The sequence below is a fragment of the Anomaloglossus baeobatrachus genome, chromosome 1 (assembly GCF_048569485.1).
Source record: "Anomaloglossus baeobatrachus isolate aAnoBae1 chromosome 1, aAnoBae1.hap1, whole genome shotgun sequence".
Lineage (NCBI taxonomy): Eukaryota > Metazoa > Chordata > Amphibia > Anura > Aromobatidae > Anomaloglossus > Anomaloglossus baeobatrachus.
This window is the reverse complement of record NC_134353.1, coordinates 658,469,404-658,492,176: the sequence shown is the minus strand read 5'-3', so window position 1 is coordinate 658,492,176 and position 22,773 is coordinate 658,469,404. Positions and strand designations below refer to the sequence as shown.

General features: G+C 51.8%; 1 protein-coding gene across 5 annotated transcripts in view; it reads right to left on the bottom strand.

Moving 5' to 3' along the window:
* Positions 1-22,773, bottom strand: part of THOC5 (THO complex subunit 5) — a 112,969-nt gene that overhangs the window by 31,638 nt on the left and 58,558 nt on the right. For 3 of the 5 annotated variants that reach the window (XM_075319972.1, XM_075319974.1, XM_075319976.1), the window contains 6 exons: positions 9,672-9,771; positions 9,261-9,369; positions 7,861-7,962; positions 7,538-7,634; positions 7,344-7,458; positions 7,160-7,263 (listed from right to left, as the gene is read on the bottom strand). In XM_075319972.1, coding sequence (XP_075176087.1) covers positions 7,160-7,263; positions 7,344-7,458; positions 7,538-7,634; positions 7,861-7,962; positions 9,261-9,369; positions 9,672-9,771 — 627 coding nt within the window. The remainder of the gene's footprint in view (positions 1-7,159; positions 7,264-7,343; positions 7,459-7,537; positions 7,635-7,860; positions 7,963-9,260; positions 9,370-9,671; positions 9,772-22,773) is intronic. The other 2 variants (XM_075319973.1, XM_075319975.1) reach the window with 1 other exon arrangement.

Here is a 22,773-nt window from a genome sequence, read left to right as displayed (position 1 = left end):
AACACGCTTCTTATGACCCTGTTGGCTATTTGCCATGAAACGCTTCATTGTTCGGTGATCACGCTTCAAAAGTTTGGCAATTTGAAGACTGCTGCATCCCTCTGCAAGACATCTCCCAATTTTGGACTTTTCAGAGCCCGTGAAATCTCTCTTCTGACCCATTTGCCAAAGGAAAGGAAGTTGCCTAATAAGTATGCACCCCTTTATAGGGTGTTGATGTCATTACACCAAACCCCTCCTCATTACAGAGATGCACATCACCTGATTTACTTAATTGGTAAGTTGGCTCTCAAGCCTATACAGCTTGGAGTAGGACAACATGTATAAAAAAAAAAGAGAATTTTGTTTACTTACCGTAAATTCTTTTTCTTATAGTTCCGACATGGGAGACCCAGACCATGGGTGTATAGCTTCTGCCTCCGGAGGACACACAAAGTACTACACTAAAAAGTGTAGCTCCTCCCTCCGAGCATATACACCCCCTGGATGACCACATCTAGCCAGTTTAGTGCAAAAGCTGAAGGAGGACATCCACCCACAAGTAGAGATAGAGTAAAACCCGGAATAACCGGAACCTCTGTCTACAACAACAGCCGGTGAAAACACACGGAACAAGAACTGCCAACAGGCAACAGGGAGGGTGCTGGGTCTCCCATGTCGGAACTATAAGAAAAAGAATTTACGGTAAGTAAACAAAATTCTCTTTTTCTTCATCGTTCCTTATGGGAGACCCAGACCATGGGACGTCTCAAAGCAGTCCATGGGTGGGAAATAAACAGTAACTGAGAAGTAGGCAAAACCTAACTTCACAAATGGGCGACAGCCGCCTGAAGGATGCGTCTGCCCAAGCTTGCATCTGCCGAAGCATGAGCATGCACTTGGTAGTGCTTCGAAAAGGTGTGCAGACAAGACCAAGTGGCAGCCTGACAGACCTGCTGAGCCGTAGCCTGGTGCATGAAAGCCCAAGAGGCACAGACAGCTCTGGTCGAGTGCGCCTTAATTCCCGGCGGGGGGGCACCTTAGAACATTGGTAGGCATCGGATATGGCCGACCTAATCCAACGAGCTAGGGTCGGTTTAGAAGCCGAGAGACCCTTGCGCTGACCTGTGGTCAGCACAAAAAGAGAGGTGCACCGCCTAAGAGCAGCGGTGCGTGACACATAGATCCGGAGCGCCCGCACCAAATCTAAAGTATGCAACGCTTTCTCAAAGCGATGCACAGGGGCCGGACAAAGGGAAGGCAATGAAATGTCCTGGTTAAGGTGGAAAGGCGACACCACCTTAGGGAGAAAGTCCGGAGTCGGACGGAGAACCACCTTGTCTTGGTGAAAAACCAAAAAGGGTGACTCCGAAGAGAGCGCAGCCAAATCAGAGACTCTCCTGAGAGAAGTTATGGCCACCAGAAAGACCACTTTCTGTGAAAGACGAAACAAAGAAACCTGCCTAAGAGGCTCAAAGGGGGGTTTCTGTAAGGCCTTGAGGACCAGATTGAGGTCCCAGGGATCCAGAGGCCGCCGGTAAGGCGGAATGATGTGAGATGCGCCCTGCATGAAGGTGCGCACCTGGGCCAGTCGGGCGATACGCCGCTGGAACAACACAGACAGAGCCGAGACCTGTCCCTTGAGGGAATTGAGGGAGAGTCCTAGCTGCAGACTGGACTGTAGAAAGGACAGGATGGTCGGCAAGGAAAACGGCCAAGGAGCATGGCCGGAAGAGCGACACCAGGACAGGAAAATTCTCCAAGTCCTGTGGTAAATCCTGGCCGAGGAAGACTTCCGAGCCTGAGTCATAGTGGAGATGACCTCGGAAGGAATGCCTGAAGCCGTAAGGATCCAAGGCTCAAGAGCCACGCCGTCAATCTGAGAGCCGCAGAATTCTGGCGGAAAAACGGACCTTGTGAGAGAAGGTCTGGGCGGTCCGGGAGATGCCACGGCACCTCTACGGACAGACGGAGCAGGTCTGGGTACCAAGCTCGCCTGGGCCAGTCTGGAGCAATGATTATGACCCGACGGCCCTCCATTCTGATCTTGCGCAGGACTCTGGGCAAGAGAGCTAGAGGGGGAAACACGTAGGCCAGACGAAACTGGGACCAATCCTGAACCAGCGCGTCCGCCGCCAAGGCCTGAGGATTGTGGGAGCAAGCCACGTAAACCGGGACCTTGTTGTTGTGCCGGGATGCCATTAGATCCACTTCCGGAGTGCCCCACTTGCGGCAGATTGACCGGAACACTGCCGGATGCAGGGCCCACTCGCCGCTGTCCACGGTTTGACGGCTGAGATAATCTGCCTCCCAGTTTTCTACGCCTGGGATGTGGACTGCGGATATGGTGGACTTGGAGTCTTCCGTCCACTGAAGGATACGTTGAACTTCCAACATTGCCAGGCGGCTGCGAGTCCCGCCCTGGTGATTGATGTAGGCAACTGCTGTCGCGTTGTCTGACTGGACTCGAATGTGCTTGCCCGCCAACAGGTGGTGAAAGACTACGAGAGCTAGGAGCACAGCTCTGATTTCCAGCACATTGATCGAGAGGGCTGATTCGGACGGAGTCCAAGTGCCCTGTGCTCGGTGGTGGAGAAACACTGCTCCCCAGCCGGATAGACTGGCGTCCGTGGTGAGAATCACCCAGGACGGGGCCAGAAAGGAGCGTCCCTGGGACAGAGAGAGGGGCCGAAGCCACCACTGAAGAGAGCTCCTGGTCTGTGGCGACAGAGCCACTAGCCTGTGCAAGGAAGAGGTCCGCTTGTCCCAACAGCGGAGAATGTCCAGCTGCAGGGGACGCAGATGGAACTGGGCAAAGGGAACCGCTTCCATTGACGCCACCATCTGACCCAGCACCTGCATGAGGTGCCTGATGGAATGACGGCGGGGCCTCAGCAGAGAGCGTACCGCCAGATGAAGGGACTGCTGTTTGACTAAGGGCAGCTTCACAAGTGCCGGCAGAGTCTCGAATTGCATCCCTAGGTACGTAAGTTCCTGGGTCGGGGTCAGAGTGGACTTGGGCAGATTGACAAGCCACCCGAATTGAACAAGCGTGGCGAGAGTGAGCGAGACACTCCGCTGACAGTCTGCACTGGATGAAGCCTTGACTAGAAGGTCGTCCAGGTAAGGAATCACTGCCAACCCCTGGAGGTGCAGAACCGCAACCACTGCTGCCATGACCTTGGTGAATACCCGAGGGGCCGTGGCTAACCCGAAGGGGAGAGCCACGAATTGGAAATGTTCCTCTCCGATTGCAAAACGTAGCCAACGCTGGTGTGAAACTGCAATTGGCACATGCAGATATGCATCTCTGATGTCGATGGATGCTAGAACATCTCCTTGGGTCATTGAGGCAATGACCGATCGCAGAGATTCCATGCGAAAGTGCCGCACCTGAACATGCTTGTTGAGAAGCTTGAGATCCAGGATGGGCCGGAAGGAACCATCCTTCTTGGGGACTAGGAAGAGGTTTGAGTAGAAACCTCTGAACCGTTCCCGGGCGGGAACCGGTACAATTACTCCGTTGGCCTGCAAGGAAGCCACGGCCTGAGAGAAGGCGGCGGCTTTGGAGCAGGGGGGAGTGGACAGAAAAAATCTGTTTGGCGGGCTGGAAGAAAATTCTATCCTGTAGCCGTGGGAGATGATATCCCGCACCCACTGATCGGAGACGTGTTGGAACCACACGTCGCCAAAGTGGGAGAGCCTGCCACCGACCAAGGACGTTGCTGGCGCAGCCAGATAGTCAAGAGGAGGCTGCCTTAGTGGCAGCGGCTCCTCCGCTCTTCTGAGGACGCCAGCTGGGTTTTCGATCCTTGGCTGAGTTAGTGGACGAGGCTGAGGGCTTAGAGGATGACCAGTTAGAGGAACTAAAGGAACGAAACCTCGACTGGTTCCTGCCCTGGACAGGTTTCCTGGTTTTAGTTTGTGGCAAGGAAGTACTCTTCCCGCCAGTAGCTTCCTTAATAATTTCATCCAGTTGTTCACCGAACAGCCGGGACCCAGCAAAGGGGAGCCCAGCAAGGTACTTCTTAGAAGAAGCGTCTGCTTTCCACTCTCGAAGCCACAAGATCCTGCGGATCGCGAGGGAATTAGCGGAAGCCACCGCCGTGCGGTGAGAAGCCTCCAGAATGGCAGACATGGCATAGGATGAAAAAGCCGAAGCCTGGGAAGTTAAGGCAACCATTTCGGGCATAGAGTCCCTGGTGAGGGAATGCATCTCCTCCAGAGAGGCAGAGACGGCCTTAAGAGCCCACACCGCTGCAAAAGACGGGGAGAACGAGGCCCCTGCCGCCTCATATACAGATTTGGCCAGAAGGTCAACCTGGCGGTCAGTGGGATCATTAAGTGAGGTGCCATCGACCACAGATACAACTGTCCGGGCTGAGATTCTAGACACCGGAGGATCTACCTTTGGTGAATGAGCCCACTCCTTGACCACCTCTGGTGGAAAGGGAAAACGTTCATCAGAACTACGCTTTGGGAAGCGTTTGTCAGGACAGGCCCTGGGCTTGGTCACAGTGGCCTGAAAACTGGAGTGGTTAAAAAACATACTCCTTGCTCTCTTAGGTGAGGTAAACTGGTGTTTTTCTACCAGAGAGGCTTGTTCCTCTGACACTGGTGGATTGAGGTTCAGTACGGAATTAATGGACGCAATCAAGTCACTAACATCCGCATCCCCTTCAGATAAATCAATGGGGTACATAGAGGTAGTGTCTGAGCCCACAGTAAAGGCATCCTCCTCGCCCTGCAATTCAGCTCGTGAATCAGAGCCGTGGGACGAGGAAGGAGAAAAGTCCCTGCGTCTCCGTTTAGGAGGACGGGGTCCGGGAACAGATGAAAAATCCTCTGTGAGCTCTGCAGAGCAGCAGAGGCGCCCTGAGAAGGGGGCTGATGCATGGTCAGCAGAGTCCGGGAAAGCTCTCCCATGGAGTCGGCAAAGGACTGGGAGATAGCTTTAGAAAACGATGCTACCCAAGCCGGGGGTTCAGCCACCGGGGCCGGAGCAGCCGGAGGGACCCCTGGGGAGACTCCAGGCTGAAGCACCACCATGTTAGAGCAGGCATCACAATGTGGATATGTGCTCGGTTCAGGCAGTACGAGCTTACATGCAGTGCATATAGAGTAAAGCTTTGCAGCCTTGCTCCTAGTGAGAGACATGCTGCTGAGGTGGAGGCTCTGCAGTAAAGAACACACTCCCTCAGAATGACCCCCAGAGAGCGTATAATAAAGTCCACAACCAGAGGTTGTGGCTTACCAGACCGTTTTGTGTGCCCTCCGGATTCCACAGCTTGGACCCCCAGACAGATGCAGAGCTGCAGCAGCCAGCGCTGATCAGTGTGTAAACGCTGATAAAATGGCGCCGGAGTGAGGAGGGGGGGCGGGGTTTAGTCCAAGAGCGGGAACCGGAGGGCCAAGGGGATATACAGGGGAGGGAAACATCTCCTCAGAGAGGAGTGTCCTCCCCTGAGCTGAACGGCCGGTGGGCGGCGCCGCACTGTCCCTCTGCATGACTGACATGCAGGGGCAGTGAAAACGAAACTAGGCCGCAGCCGAAGCCGGGGCCTAAATTTTCTCATGCGGCCGACGAGCAGGCACCCTCGGCGCGGTTCTCAGGAGAAACCAGAGAACCGGCCGGAAATCACAGCACAGTGACATAACACACTCTCCCCACAATAAATGCACAAGGGACCCTTCAAGAACGTCTCAATACTTAGCTTATGAGACGCAGGGCCAGGTCCCTGAGGGGTGAGCGCTCCGTCCGGCAGGGTCCTGAAAGGGCTGCGGATGGAGACCGGTCTCCTGCAAAGCAGTGAGAACCGTGCTGGCTCCCACTTCAAGCCAGAGCCCGAAGGATGGTGAAGGAGCGCGGCATGTAAGGCTCCAGCCTTGTAAATCAACCTTAACACCACCGCCGACACAGTGGGGTGAGAAGGGACATGCCGGGAGTCCAGCTTGGACCCGCTTTTCTTCCAACTCTTTGAAATCAAAAATCAGATGAGAATGCATGTGTGTGTGACCTCCTGAACACAAAGCATTGAACTGGCTAGATGTGGTCATCCAGGGGGTGTATATGCTCGGAGGGAGGAGCTACACTTTTTAGTGTAGTACTTTGTGTGTCCTCCGGAGGCAGAAGCTATACACCCATGGTCTGGGTCTCCCATAAGGAACGATGAAGAAAGTATCATATGATCAAAATACTCATTTGCCTACGTGTGGTGGCCCTTGAAGGACCACGAAACGCGCGTCGGGCTCTGACCAGTGACTACGTGATCCTGCTTATCTATCAGGAGGGCTTTTTACATTTCATCCTGTGTGTCCCTAAGGTAAATACTACTGAAAATTCTGCCAATGTATTGTATGAGATAGGGACCTGCAGTAGTTTAAGGGGATAGCCCCCGTTTATTAGTGGGATATTACTGAAAATTTTTGGTCTGTGGAAGGTGGGCTTATGAGTGTCCACACTCTACTTGTTTCTTACTGCTTTTTGCTCCCCCAGACCTCCCCAGATAATGATTATTATTGTAGTCACTTGGTCCCCACCTTGTTGAGGTTTACTACCTCCCTGCTATTTGCTTCCTTTTTTACTGTGTATTAACTCATAGAGTTCTTTCTCTAATGTATGTCTGTGTAATATATATTTAATAAATTAAGTGGATTTTACACTCCATTGTGTGTTTTTCACATTTTTGTATATTATTGTAGGAGTTGATCCTATTACTATTTCCAGTTATGGGGGAATATATGTGCACTAGCACTTGATGATGGATTTTAACATGCTTTCCCCCACTTTTTCCATGAATATTGTATTCATTAATTTGCCTAATAAGTCTGCACACAGTGTATAGGTAAGGATTCCACCAAGTGGACAGACTTTGGTCTCTATAATGGTGGTCTGTCACACGCAGCTTTGAAGTGAAGTGGTGGCTGGAATTCTGAAACAAATGAATGACCACCTTTCTGCTGCCAAAAATGTATGTCAAAGTCCCATTCGTGAGATAGATACAGGATCAATTGGTGGGATCTGCAGCTGCTAATACCCTTTTAATATTAACTAAAATACATAGTTTAACTTTACTTAGCATAAGGAAGCATGTGATATTGCAGAACCTTAATAATATCCACAATCTACATACAAATTGTATATACTTTTAATTACTATATTAGATAAACTTCAACTTACCACGTAATCCTCATACGGCATCATGCTCCATCTGGTTAAACGGGATACGACCTTTGCAGGAAAAAGATTCTGGCATTCACCAGAAATTGGAATAACTCCATGTTCTGTAAAATAAATCACTATGGTCACAACACAAAGTGCAACATCTGGGGGAAAGGAGATGGAAAAGGCCTAGGTCGCTTACCCAAAGAAGCAAACTGTTTGTGCAGGGATAAACGAGACGTCAGTCGTGACCTCAATAACTTAATGGTCTTCTCCATGTGACTGGCACTTAGAGTGTTGTCTGCGATGATTGACTGCTGTGGGAGAGGCACATTATGTGTTTACACGTGCCGATAGGCAAGAAAGGCAATGGCACTATAGGTTATATAATCTTACCTGTGGTTGGTCGGTTGGAAAATGCAGTCCCCCCATTGCTTGTACCCACATATAGGGGTGGCCAAGCTCTGATATATAGTCACTCAGATCCAGGATACTGTAAGGATAGTGGGAAAAATGTTAACGCAAAATTTAACAGGGCAGTTAACTGGTTTAAACAAGAGACAACCAAGTATTGCACTTACTGCCGTCTATAGGCAGATTACAGGGAGACAGCGGTCTGATCAACCATATACTTAAAAGATGTCCTGCATGTAAATTTGGAATAACTGCTGATGGTTCACTATAATTACAACATCCTTCAGTAATTAGGTATAACTCACCCCACTTTATCGAACTGATACTGGTTAGCCGGGTTTGGAGTTTTCTTCCCATCATCTCCAGGGTAGAGGCAGCTAAGAACTATGTCAGGGCAGAGTAGCTCACTGGTAAAGCAAATATAACAGAGACTGATATTAGAGATACTTGAGGGAATCTGGTCAGCAGGTTTTTGCTATGTATTCTAAGAGCATCATGATGTAAGGCATGAGACCCTGATTATAGCTGTGTGAATTACTAGGCTGTGTGAAAAGTTGCAATATTTTGGTGCAACCCTGAACTTTTGTTGCTTTTATGCAAGTTTCTACACCTCAGCTCCCCAATTTAGTGAAGCCGGGGCGAGACATGAGGCACGGAGGTAGTGTGACACCAAAACGCTTCTAATTCGTGACAAGAAACCTCACTCCATTCCCTGACTAGATTAAGGGGTACTTTTGCACGTTGCAACATCGCTACTGCGATCTCGTAGGGGTCAAATCGAAAGTGCCGCACATCCGGCGCCGGTAACGACGTCGCAACGCCTAGAAGCACCGATAAACGATAGCAAAAACCGTTGAAAATCGGTGATCTGTGTAGTGTCGGTCATTTCCATAATTTCGCTGCACCGACAGGTACGATGTTGTTCCTCGTTCCTGCGGAAGCACACATCGCTGTGTATGAAGCCGCAGGAGCGAGGAACATCTCCTTACCTGCGTCCCGCCTGCAATGAGGAAGGAAGGAGGTGGGCGGGAAGTTTACGTCCCGCTCATCTCCGCCCCTCCGCTTCTATTGGCCGCCTGCCGTGTGACGTCGCTGTGACGCCGCACGACCCGCCCCCTTAGGAAGGAGGCGGGTCGCCGGCCAAAGCGACGTCGTAGGGCAGGTAAGTGCGTGTGAAGCTGCCGTAGCGATAATGTTCGCTACGGCAGCTATCACAAGATATCGCATGTGCGATGGGGGCGGGTACTATCGCTGCAGCGTCGCTACCATCGGATAGCGATGTCACAACGTGCAAAGTACCCCCAAGATTTCGGGCGTAGCACTTGGCGGCGCATACCACTCTTCAGACACATTTGATACAAAAAAAGGCATGCACCGCTTCATGACTCAGGAGTGTCTGACTCTACCATGCGCCTTCCTCCATGCCGGCAAAAAAATTGCCGGACTTGATGACTTGGGGCCTAAATGTACACAGAAAGTTGCTTAGGGGTTACACAGATCTAGCAGAGCTCTGAATGTTAAGCTCTGAGAAAATTGTTCGTTTATCACAACTGCTGCACCCAGTAAATAAAGCAATACATTACTTGAATCAAGATCTCTGCCCCTACATCATGCTGCTGTCAAATTACATACCAAAAAACTGTTGATGGACTCCTTTTAATAACGGACTTGAATATCCATGTTCTATAGGCTTATGGCCACTTACCCAGCACTGATGGCGCCCGCCAGTTCAGAAACTGGCACCACTTTTGCCTTCACAGTGAGTATATTGAGATTCATAAGGAAGTAGAAAGTAAGATTCAAGAAGCTGTTATCTGTAAATTAGAAAATTACACATTTTTACCAGCTAAGGACAGGTTCAACATTAGGAATTCAATATTTCTGGTGTGTATTAGGAACAGAAAAATGGAATGCCAAGGACGAATTTAAAGCAGGTAACGGACCACAAACTATAGCGGGGTCTGTCAGATTTTCATCATAGGGTCTACTTTTACTGGAAAAAGTCAAAGTAGTAGCTGCAATTTATTTCTCTAAAAATAATGGAACCTATCTACGACATGCAATATTCTAGATCCAGCAATATCCCGCTATCATCCAAAAGTCAGTAATAAATTACCTTTGCATCTCACTATAAGAGAAACACAGAGCGGATGTCTCTTCAACATCTCCTTCCTCTTATCATCCAGCTGTACGCCAAGCGTGGGGCGCCGACGCTTCTGCAAGAGCATTTAAAGAAGAATTAAGAGGAATAAGTCACCGTTAACCCTTTTCTGGCAAAATCAGTTTTCATCATTCTGAATAGGAAAAATATTTCAATTCTGACGTGTTATGTGGTAATAAATCTGGAATGCCTCTACATATCACCCTGAAAGCAAAAAAAAAAAAATAAATTCTCTATTGCCCCAGACAGAGTGCTATGCTCCAAGTGACACAAGCAAAACAAGGCTGCTCTCTACAATGAACAATGAGTGATGATATAGCTTCGCTCCATTGAAGTGAACGGGGCTGAGCTGCAATAACATACAACCAGTGTCTGTGGGACAAGCGCTTCCAAATTTCTACCAACTCCATAGATAATGAGTAGAGCAGCAGTAGTGTGTATGTGTGACAGTGGCTCAATTACATACAGGGATCTAAGAACATCGGGTTCATGATCAGTGGGTGTAGTAGTGGATTCTCCAATATTTAGGTCATTGCAGATCAGTAATGAACTGGTTGCAGCTTAGGTGGCAGAATATATGCACAGTGAAGGAACAAGACAGCTCCAAACATTGTGTAGTGACTGCACCCAGGTGATGTAGCTCAGATCTCATTGAAGTGAATAGGAGTTAAGCTGCAGTACCAAAGATTGGCCACTACAGAGTACATGGAGCTGTGCTGTTCTGGAGTTGTACTCTGTATATATCCTGCTGGTAGATCTGGACTGTTGGGGGTGCCAGGTAAATTTGTATTACCGATATTATCTAAATAAGGGTCAACACCTCAAACATTTAACAGTTCTAAACTACAGTCTTATCATCCACCAAGCAGGGCTGTGGAGTCAGCAAGTCAAACCTGCGACTCCTCAATTTACCCTTGCACCGACTCCGACATATATTGCTTATATTTAAATGAAAAATTTATTATAGTACATTTTTATAGAAATAAAGAAGGGAATTTTGTTTACTTACCGTAAATTCCTTTTCTTCTAGCTCCTATTGGGAGACCCAGACAATTGGGTGTATAGCTTCTGCCTCCGGAGGCCACACAAAGTATTACACTTTAAAAAGTGTAAACCCTCCCCTCTGCCTATACACCCTCCCGTGGATCACGGGCTCCTCAGTTTTGGTGCAAAAGCAGGAAGGAGAAAACTTATAAATTGTTCTAGGGTAAATGCAATCCGAAGGATGTTCGGAGAACTGCAAACCATGAACCAAAAGAACAATTCAACATGAACAACATGGGTACACAAAAAAATAACCAGCCCGAAGGGTACAGGGGCGGGTGCTGGGTCTCCCAATAGGAGCTAGAAGAAAAGGAATTTACGGTAAGTAAACAAAATTCCCTTCTTCTTTGTCGCTCCATTGGGAGACCCAGACAATTGGGACGTCCAAGAGCAGTCCCTGGGTGGGTAAAAGAATACCTCAATAAAACGAGCCGAAAAAAACGGCCCCCTCTTACAGGTGGGCAACCGCCGCCTGAAGGACTCGCCTACCTAGACTGGCGTCTGCCGAAGCATAGGTATGCACTTGATAGTGTTTCGTGAAAGTGTGCAGACTAGACCAAGTAGCTGCCTGACACACCTGCTGAGCCGTTGCCCGGTGCCGCAATGCCCAGGACGCACCCACGGCTCTGGTAGAATGGGCTTTCAGCCCTGAAGGAAGCGGAAGCCCAGAAGAATGGTAGGCTTCGAGAATCGGTTCCTTGATCCACCGAGCCAAGGTTGACTTGGAAGCCTGCGAGCCCTTACGCTGGCCAGCGACAATGACAAAGAGCGCATCTGAACGACGCAGGGGCGCCGTGCGAGACACGTAGAGCCGGAGTGCTCTCCCAAGATCCAAAGAGTGCAAATCCTTTTCACACTGGAGAATTGGATTAGGGCAAAATGAAGGCAAGGAGATTCCTGATTGAGATGAAAAGGGGATACCACCTTAGGGAGAAATTCCGGGACCGGACGCAGAACCACCTTATCCTGGTGAAACACCAGGAAGGGGGCTTTGCATGACAGCGCTGCTAGCTCAGACACTCTCCGAAGTGATGTGACTGCCACTAGGAAGGCCACCTTCTGCGAAAGACGTGATAGAGAGACATCCCGCAGCGGCTCGAAAGGTGGTTTCTGAAGAGCCGTTAGCACCCTGTTAAGATCCCAGGGTTCCAGCGGACGCTTGTAAGGTGGGACTATGTGGCAAACTCCCTGCAGGAACGTGCGGACCTGCGGAAGCCTGGCTAGGCGCTTTTGAAAAAACACGGAGAGCGCCGATACTTGGCCCTTGAGAGAGCCAAGTGACAAACCCTTGTCCATTCCGGATTGAAGGAATGAAAGAAAAGTGGGTAAGGCAAACGGCCATGGAGAAAAACCGTTATTAGCGCACCAGGATAGGAAGATTTGCCAAGACCTATAATAGATCTTGGCGGACGTAAGCTTCCTGGCCTGTCTCATGGTGGCAATGACATCCTGAGATAACCCTGAAGACGCTAGGAGCCAGGACTCAATGGCCACACAGTCAGGTTGAGGGCCACAGAATTCAGATGGAAAAACGGGCCTTGTGACAGCAAGTCTGGGCGGTCTGGAAGCGCCCACGGTTGACCCACCGTGAGATGCCACAGATCCGGGTACCACGACCGCCTCGGCCAGTCTGGAGCGACGAGAATGGCGCGACGGCAGTCGGACCTGATCTTGCGTAACACTCTGGGCAGCATCGCCAGAGGAGGAAACACATAAGGCAGTCGAAACTGCGACCAATCCTGAACTAACGCGTCCGCCGCCAGAGCTCTGTGATCCTGAGACCGTGCCATGAATGCCGGGACTTTGTTGTTGTGCCGTGACGCCATGAGATCGACGTCCGGCGTTCCCCAGCGGCGACAGATCTCTCGAAACACGTCTGGGTGCAGAGACCATTCCCCCGCGTCCATGCCCTGACGACTGAGTAAATCTGCTTCCCAGTTTTCTACGCCCGGGATGTGAACTGCGGAGATGGTGGAAGCTGTGGCTTCCACCCACTGCAGAATCCGTCGGACTTCCTGGAAGGCTTGACGACTGCGAGTGCCGCCTTGGTGGTTGATGTATGCGACGGCAGTGGCGTTGTCCGACTGGATACGGATCTGCCTGCCCTCCAGCCACCGATGAAAAGCCAATAGGGCTAGATACACTGCCCTTATCTCCAGAATATTGATCTGAAGGGATGACTATCGGAGTCCAGGTTCCCTGAGCCCTGTGGTGGAGAAAAACCGCTCCCCACCCTGACAGGCTCGCGTCCGTGGTGACCACAGCCCAGGTTGGGGGTAGGAAGGATTTTCCCTACGACAGAGAGTTGGGAAGGAGCCACCACTGAAGTGACGTCTTGGTTGCAAGGGAAAGAGAGACGTTCCTGTCGAGGGAAGCCGACCTCCTGTCCCATTTGCGGAGAATGTCCCATTGGAGTGGCCGAAGATGGAATTGCGCGAACGGGACTGCCTCTATAGCTGCCACCATCTTCCCCAGGAAGTGCATGAGGCGCCTTAAGGGGTGTAACTGACTCCGAAGAAGGGATTGCACCCCTGCCTGCAGAGAAAGCTGTTTGTCTCTCGGAAGCTTGACTAACGCTTGCTGGGTATGAAACTCCATCCCAAGGTACGTCAGTAATTGGGTCGGTGTCAACTTGGATTTCGGGAAGTTGATGATCCACCCGAACCGCTGGAGAGTCGCCAGAGCGACAGATAGACTTTGTTGACACGCCACCCTGGATCGCCACGCATAGGAGTTCCTCTGGCCTTTCTCCGGCCTGTTGGACGAAGAGGATTGGGACTTGGCGGAGGGACGAAAGGACCGAAATCTCGATTGAACCTTTCGCTGTTGAGGTCTCTTAGGTTTGGCCTGGGGTAAGGAGGAATCCTTTCCTTATTCCTTAATAATCTCATCCAATCGTTCGCCAAACAAACGGTCGCCAGAAAACGGCAAACCGGTTAAGAACCTCTTGGAAGCCGAATCTGCCTTCCATTCGCGCAGCCACATGGCCCTGCGGACTGCCACAGAGTTAGCGGATGCTACAGCTGTACGGCTAGCAGAGTCCAGGACGGCGTTCATGGCGTAGGATGAAAAGGCTGACGCCTGAGAGGTCAAAGACGCAACTTGTGGAGCAGAATTACGTGTGACAGCATTAATCTCAGTCAGACAAGCAGAGATAGCTTGGAGAGCCCACACGGCTGCAAAGGCCGGGGCAAAAGACGCGCCCGTGGCCTCATAGATGAACTTCACCAGGAGCTCAATCTGTCAGTGGCATCTTTTAGAGATGAGCCATCTGCAACCGACACCACGGATCTAGCTGCCAATCTTGAGACTGGAGGATCCACCTTGGGACAGTGAGCCCAACCCTTAACGACTTCAGATGGGAAGGGGTAACGCGTGTCAGTGAGGCGCTTAGTAAAGCGCTTGTCCGGGACCGCTCTGGGCTTCTGGATAGCGTCCCTGAAGTTAGAGTGATCAAAAAACGTATTGCGTGTATGTTTGGGGAACCGAAACTGGTGTTTCTCCTGCTGAGACGCCGACTCCTCTACAGGAGGAGGCGGGGGAGAGAGATCTAACACCTGGTTGATGGACGAGATAAGATCATTTACTAAGGCGTCCCCCTCAGGTGTATCAAGGTTAAGGGCAACGTCAGGGTCAGAGCCCTGAGCTGCGACGTCCGCCTCTTCCTCCAGAGAGTCCTCAAGCTGGGATCCCGAGCAGCGAGAGGAAGTCGGGGAAGAGTCCCAGCGAGGCCGCTTAGCCGGTCTAGGATTACGGTCCGGGCAGGAGTCTTCCGCCTGAGACCGAGGGGCCAACCTATGAGCGCGCTGTGGCGCGGACCGAGAGGGGCCTGGAGGCGACGAGCCAACAGGGGCCGGGGCCTGTGAAGGGTCCGGTCTGGACTGCAAAGCCTCTAGCAGCTTAGAAGACCATTTGTCCATAGACTGTGCAATGGATTGTGAAAGTGACTCAGAGATTTTCTCAGCAAAAGAGGCGAACTCTGTCCCTGCAGCCTGGTCAGGGGGAGCAGGGGGGTCTACATGAGCCGAGGGGCCCACCAGTGTCCGAGGCTCCGGCTGAGCAAGCGAAACAGGGGTCGAGCATTGCTCACAGTGAGGGTAGGTGGAAATCGCAGGTAACATAGCCCCACAAGAGGTACAGGCCGCAAAAAAAACCCTGTGCCTTAGCAGCTTTGCTCCTTGTGGACGACATGCTGTTGTCTCCTAGGAGAGTGATCACTGAGGGTATATGGGAAAGGGGTATACAGCCCACCGAACAGATAGATATAGATATATACGTATCTAATCCGGCACCCTAGGGGGACCAGCACCGGGTGATCGGTGTGGCTTACCGACCGCTAACGAGCGGAGTGTGTCATCCAGATTCCCTGCCTTGGATCCCCCGGAGCTGCAGAGCTGTTCACTGAGAATCCTCCACCGGCAGAATGCCAAAAAATTGCTGCCGGAGCTCTCAGGGGAGGAGTGGAGCCGTGGGCGGCGCCAGCAAAGTGCGGGAATCTGGGGTCCCCACAGTGATCAGTGAGGGGGGAGGAAACATGCAGGATGCTCCAGCCCTCACATCCGACGTCCGGTCGGTAATCCCGCCCTTACCCCTGACAGGCAGGACCGGGGGCGGGATTTTTGCGACTAGGCCGCGATGAAGCCGGGGACTAAATTTGAGACCGCGCCCGACAAGCAGGCACAGTCGGCGCGGAAGTCCACCGGCCTCCTGAATTCAGCAGCCGCCGCGGCTTCCGGGAAGAAGGTACCTTTGAGTTGCAGGGCCCGGTCCCTGAGGTTGAAGAGGCTCCAATCCGGCAGGTTCCCACAGGGGCTGCGGATGGAGCATGGTCCCAGTAAATGGATGACCGCTTAGGATCCCACTTCTCCCAGAGCCGCTTAAGGGATGGTGAAGGAGACGGCATGTGGCTCCAGCCTCTGTACCCGCAATGGGTACTTCAACCTTAACAACACCGCCGACATAGTGGGGTGAGAAGGGAACCTGCCGGGGGCCCCGTAGGGGCCCTCTTTTCTTCCAACCGACATAACTAAGTATGAGAATGCATGAGTGGATGTGTGCCTCCTTCCACACAAAGCATAAAACTGAGGAGCCCGTGATCCACGGGAGGGTGTATAGGCAGAGGGGAGGGGTTACACTTTTTAAAGTGTAATACTTTGTGTGGCCTCCAGAGGCAGAAGCTATACACCCAATTGTCTGGGTCTCCCAATGGAGCGACAAAGAAAAAAAAACTTTGCATAAATCAATAGTACAGATGACAAATATAAAGATTGTAAAGAAGGGAATTTTGTTTACTTACCGTAAATTCCTTTTCTTCTAGCTCCTATTAGGAGACCCAGACAATTGGGTGTATAGCTTCTGCCTCCGGAGGCCACACAAAGTATTACGCTTTAAAAAGTGTAACCCCTCCCCTCTGCCTATACACCCTCCCCGTGCATCACGGGCTCCTCAGTTTTGGTGCAAAAGCAGGAAGGAGGAAAGTTATAAATTGGTCTAAGGTAAATTCAATCCGAAGGATGTTCGGAGAACTGAAACCATGAACCAAAAGAACAATTCAACATGAACAACATGTGTACACAAAAGAACAACAGCCCGAAGGGAACAGGGGCGGGTGCTGGGTCTCCCAATAGGAACTAGAAGAAAAGGAATTTACGGTAAGTAAACAAAATTCCCTTCTTCTTTGTCGCTCCATTGGGAGACCCAGACAATTGGTACGTCCAAAAGCAGTCCCTGGGTGGGTAAAAGAATACCCCAATAAAAAGAGCCGAGAACGGCTCCCTCTTACAGGTGGGCAACCGCCGCCTGAAGGACTCGCCTACCTAGGCTGGCATCTGCCGAAGCATAGGTATGCACCTGATAGTGTTTCGTGAAAGTGTGCAGACTCGACCAGGTAGCCGCCTGACACACCTGCTGAGCCGTAGCCTGGTGCCGCAATGCCCAGGATGCACCCACGGCTCTGGTAGAATGGGCTTTCAGCCCTGCAGGAATCGGAAGCCCAGAAGAACGGTAGGCTTCAAGAATCGGTTCCTTGATCCACCGAGCCAAGGTTGACTTGGAAGCCTGCGACCCCTTACGCTGGCCAGCGACAAGGACAAAGAGCACATCAGAACGGCGCAGGGGCGCCGTGCGAGAAATGTAGAGCCGGAGTGCTCTCACTAGATCTAACAAATGCAACTCCTTTTCACATTGGTGAACTGGATGAGGACAAAAAGAAGGTAAGGAGATATCCTGATTGAGATGAAAAGGGGATACCACCTTAGGGAGAAATTCCGGGACCGGACGCAGAACCACCTTATCCTGGTGAAAAACCAGGAAGGGGGCTTTGCATGACAGCGCTGCCAACTCCGACACTCTACGGAGCGATGTGACTGCCACTAGAAAGACCACCTTCTGCGAAAGACGTGAAAGGGAGACATCCCGCAGTGGCTCGAAAGGTGGTTTCTGAAGAGCCTTTAGCACTCTGTTAAGATCCCATGGTTCCAGCGGCCTCTTGTAAGGTGGGACTATGTGGCAAACTCCCTGCAGGAACGTGCGGACCTGCGGAAGCCTGGCTAGACGCTTTTGAAAAAATACGGATAGCGCCGATACTTGTCCCTTGAGAGAGTCGAGAGACAACCCCTTGTCCATTCCGGATTGAAGGAAAGAAAGAAAAAAGTGGGTAAGGCAAACGGCCAGGGGGTAAAACCCTGATCAGAGCACCAGGATAAGAAGATCCTCCAAGTCCTATGATAGATCTTGGCGGACGATGGTTTCCTGGCCTGTCTCATAGTGGCAATGACATCTTGAGATAAGCCTGAGGACGCTAGTAGCCAGGACTCAATGGCCACACAGTCAGGTTGAGGGCCGCAGAATTCAGATGGAAAAATGGCCCTTGAGACAGCAAGTCTGGTCGGTCTGGGAGTGCCCACGGTTGACCCACCGTGAGGTGCCACAGATCCGGGTACCACGACCTCCTCGGCCAGTCTGGAGCGACGAGGATGGCGCGGCGGCAGTCGGACTTGATCTTGCGTAACACTCTGGGCAGCATTGCCAGAGGAGGAAATACATAAGGCAGTCGAAACTGCGACCAATCCTGAACTAATGCGTCCGCCGCCAGAGCTCTGTGATCTTGAGACCGTGCCATGAATGCCGGGACTTTGTTGTTGTGCCGAGACGCCATGAGGTCGACGTCCGGCGTCCCCCAGCGGCAACAGATCTCTTGAAACACGTCCGGGTGAAGAGACCATTCCCCTGCGTCCATGCCCTGGCGACTGAGAAAGTCTGCTTCCCAGTTTTCTACGCCCGGGATGTGAACTGCGGAGATGGTGGAGGCTGTGGCCTCCGCCCACAGCAGAATCCGCCGAACTTCTTGGAAGGCTTGACGGCTGCGCGTGCCGCCCTGGTGGTTGATGTACGCGACCGCCGTGGCGTTGTCCGACTGTATGCGGATCTGCCTGCCCTCCAGCCACCGATGGAACGCCTTTAGGGCTAGGTACACTGCCCTTATCTCCAGAACATTGATCTGAAGGGAGGACTCTGTCGGAGTCCAGGTTCCCTGAGCCCTGTGGTGGAGAAAAACCGCTCCCCACCCTGACAGACTCGCGTCCGTCGTGACCACAGCCCAGGATGGGGGCAGGAAGGATTTTCCCTTCGACAGAGAAGTGGGAAGAAGCCACCACTGAAGAGAGGTTTTGGTTGCCAGAGAAAGGGAGACGTTCCTGTCTAGGGACGTCGACCTCCTGTCCCATTTGCGGAGAATGTCCCATTGGAGTGGACGCAGATGAAACTGCGCAAAGGGGACTGCCTCCATTGCTGCCACCATCTTCCCCAGGAAGTGCATGAGGCGCCTCAAGGGGTGTGACTGGGCCCGAAGGAGAGAGTGCACCCCAGCTTGCAGCGAACGCTGTTTGTCCAGCGGAAGCTTGACTATCGCTGAGAGAGTATGAAACTCCATCCCGAGGTAAGTCAGTGATTGGGCCGGAGTCAATTTTGACTTTGGGAAATTGATGATCCACCCGAACCTCTGGAGAGTCTCCAGAGCAACGGCCAGGCTGTGTTGACATGCCACACGGGAGGGTGCCTTGACCAGGAGATCGTCTAAGTAAGGGATCACCGAGTGGCCCTGAGAGTTTAGGACCGCCACAACGGATGCCATGACTTTGGTGAAGACCCGTGGGGCTGTCGCCAGGCCGAAAGGCAGTGCCACAAACTGAAGGTGTTCGTCCCCAATGGCGAAACGCAGGAAGCGTTGATTCTCTGGTGCGATCGGCACATGGAGATAGGCATCCCTGATGTCGATTGATGCTAGGAAGTCTCCTTGTGACATCGAAGCGATGACAGAGCGGAGGGATTCCATGCGAAACCGTCTGGTTCTCACATGTCTGTTGAGCAATTTGAGGTCCAAAACGGGACGGAATGATCCGTCCTTTTTTGGCACCACGAACAGGTTGGAGTAAAAACCGCGACCACGTTCCTGAAGGGGAACGGGGATCACAACTCCTTCTGTCTTCAGAGTGTCCACCGCCTGAGCAAGTGCATCGGCTCGCTCGGGGGGCGGAGATGTTCTGAAGAAACGAGTCGGAGGACGAGAGCAGAACTCTATCCTGTAACCGTGAGACAGAATGTCTCTCACCCATCGGTCTTGGACATGTGGCCACCAGGCGTCGCCAAAGCGGGAGAGCCTGCCACCGACCGAGGATGCGGTTTGTGGAGGCCGAAAGTCATGAGGCGGCCGCCTTGGAGACGGTGCCTCCGGCGGTCTTTGGAGGACGTGACTTAGACCGCCATGCAGAAGAGTTCCTCTGGCTCTTCTGTGGCCTGTTGGACGAGGATGATTGGGATCTGGCTGAGGGCCGAAAGGACTGAAACCTCGCCTGAATTTTCCGTTGTTGAGGTCTTTTTGGCTTGGATTAGGGTAAGGACGAGTCCTTTCCCTTAGATTGCTTAATAATTTCATCCAATTGCTCGCCAAACAATCGGTCTCCAGAAAAAGGCAAACCGGTCAAGAACTTCTTGGAAGCAGAGTCTGCCTTCCATTCGCGTAGCCACATGGCCCTGCGGACTGCCACCGAATTGGCGGATGCTACCGCTGTACGGCTAGCAGAGTCCAGGACGGCGTTCATGGCGTAGGACGAAAAAGCTGACGCCTGAGAAGTCAAAGACGCTACTTGTGGAGCAGAGGTACGTGTGACCGCATTAATCTCAGACAGACAAGCTGAGATAGCTTGGAGTGCCCACACGGCTGCAAAGGCCGGGGCAAAAGACGCGCCTGTGGCTTCAAAGATGGAGTTCATTAGGAGCTCTATCTGCCTGTCAGTGGCATCCTTGAGCGATGAACCGTCAGCCACTGCTACTACGGATCTAGCCGCCAGTCTAGAGACTGGAGGATCCACCTTGGGACATTGAGCCCAACCCCTGACTACGTCAGAGGGGAAGGGGTAACGTGTGTCATTAAGGCGCTTAGAAAAGCGCTTGTCCGGAAAAGCTCTGTGCTTCTGGACAGCATCTCTGAAGTTAGAGTGATCGAAAAAAGCACTCCGTGTACGTTTGGGAAACCTAAACTGGTGTTTCTCCTGCTGTGAAGCCGACTCCTCCACAGGTGGAGGCGGGGGAGATAGATCTAGCACCTGGTTGATTGACGCTATAAGGTCATTTACTATGGCGTCCCGTTCAGGTGTATCAAGATTGAGAGCAACGTCAGGGTCAGAGCCCTGGGCTGCGACCTCTGCCTCATCCTCCAGAGAGTCCTCAAGCTGAGACCCCGAATAGCGTGATGAAGTCGGGGAAGATTTCCAGCGAGCCCGCTTAGCCGGTCTGGGACTGCGGTCCGTGCCGGAGTCCTCCACGTGATACCTAGGGGCCACCCCAGGAGCATGCTGCGGCGCAGACCGAGAGGGGCCTGGGGGCGATGACCCCGCAGTGCCCGGGGCCTGTGTAAGGGCCGGTCTGGACTGTAAGGCTTCTAGTATCTTAGCAGACCATTTGTCCATAGACTGAGCCATGGATTGTGAAAGTGACTCAGAGTTTCTCAGCTAAAACTGCAAACTTTGTCCCTGCAACCTGGACAGGGGAGGCCGGCGGTTCTACCTGGGCCGAGGGTCCCACCAGTGCCCGAGGCTCCGGCTGAGTGAGTGCCACAGGGCCCGAGCATTGCTCACAGTGAGGGTAGGTGGAACCTGCAGGTAGCATAGCCGCACAAGAGGTACAGGTTGCAAAATAACCCTGTGTCTTGGCACCCTTGCTCCTTGTGAACGACATGCTGTTGTCTCCTAGGAGAGTAATCACTGAGGGTATATAGCCAAAGGCTAAACACTGCGGCCGAACCTAGAAAATGTATACAAATATAATATAATATATATATATTATATAATATATATATATATATATATATATATATATATATATATATATATATATATATATATATATATATATATATATATATATATATATATATATATATATATATATATATATATATATAGTTCGGCACCCTAGGGGGACCAGCACCGGGTGACCGGTGTGGCTTACCGACCGCCCGGAGCGGTGTGTGTCCACCAGATTCCCTGCCTTGGGTCTCCCAGAGCTGCAGCCAGAAGTCCTCCACCGGCAGAATGTGTTTAAAACATGGCTGCCGGCGTTCTAAGGGGAGGAGGGAGCCGTGGGCGTGATTAATAAAGTGCGGGAATCTGGTGCCCCAGAGTGATGAGTGAGGGGGGAGGAGGACACTAAAGTATGCTCCAGCCCTCACTGTCGACGTCAGGCCGACCGTCCCGCCCTTACCCCTGACTGGCAGGCCCGGGGGCGGGAGTTTAATGCACTAGGCCGCAAAAGCCGGGGACTAAATTTAATACCGCGGCCGGCAAGCAGGCACGGTCGGCGCGGTAGTCCCGGTCGTCACACAAAAACAGCAGCCGCTGCAGCGTCTGAGGCCAAGTGCTCCATGCACCGTCCCCAAGGGGACACAGAGTACCTTTATGATGCAGGGCCTGTTCCTTATGATACTCAGTCTCCTGTCCGTCAGAATCCCACAGGGGCTGCGGAGGGAGCCCGGTCCCAGTGCCTGGATGACCGGTTAGGATCCCACTTCTCCCAGAGCCTCTAAGGGATGGGGAAGGAAAACGGCATGTGGCTCCAGCCTTTGTACCCGCAATGGGTACCTCAACCTTAACAGCACCGCCGACTTAGTGGGGTGAGAAGGGAGCATGCCGGGGGCCCCTGTTAGGGGCCCTGTTTTCTTCCATCCGATACAATCAGCAGCTGCTGCTGACTAAAATGGGAGCTTGAGTGAATGTGTGCCTCCTTCAACACAAAGCATAAAAACTGAGGAGCCCGTGATGCACGGGAGGGTGTATAGGCAGAGGGGAGGGGTTACACTTTTTAAAGTGTAATACTTTGTGTGGCCTCCGGAGGCAGAAGCTATACACCCAATTGTCTGGGTCTCCCAATGGAGCGACAAAGAAATATGTCATTAGATAGCTTTACTTTGAATTTCCAATCTCAGGCTTTTCTTAGGTACAGCTCACTAAATGTTTCACATCAGATTGCTTCAGTCTATGAAGAGGGGAGGAGGGAGGGAGCAAGTTTGTTGTGTATCATACTCCAGGAACAAAGAAACTGATAACAGAGCTAATAACTTGATGTTTTATCTTCTATACAGGTCCTCATCAATCCTGTTGCTGTATTTTCCCTGTATATTGTATGTATATTGTATAGAAGCTATCCTCCCAAAAGTATGTAGCACCCCTGAAACCATCAGGGTGTTACAAGGTTCTGCATCCCCACAAGGATGCAGGGCCTACCCCCTAGGCCCCTTTTTACCCTTGCCTGTAGAGGAGGAGCTTCACTGGTGCTCAAGTGCAGCACAGACTTAACTCAGACAAAGCCTAGATCCTCAGGCTACATACATTCACACACAGCATTTTTGCGGATCTGTTTTTTTAAAGTGAAATGCAGTGACTCTGGGATCCCAGCAAAGTCAATGGGTTTCAAGACATTCAGACACATCGTTTTGTGAGGATCCTCACAAAGAATGAGC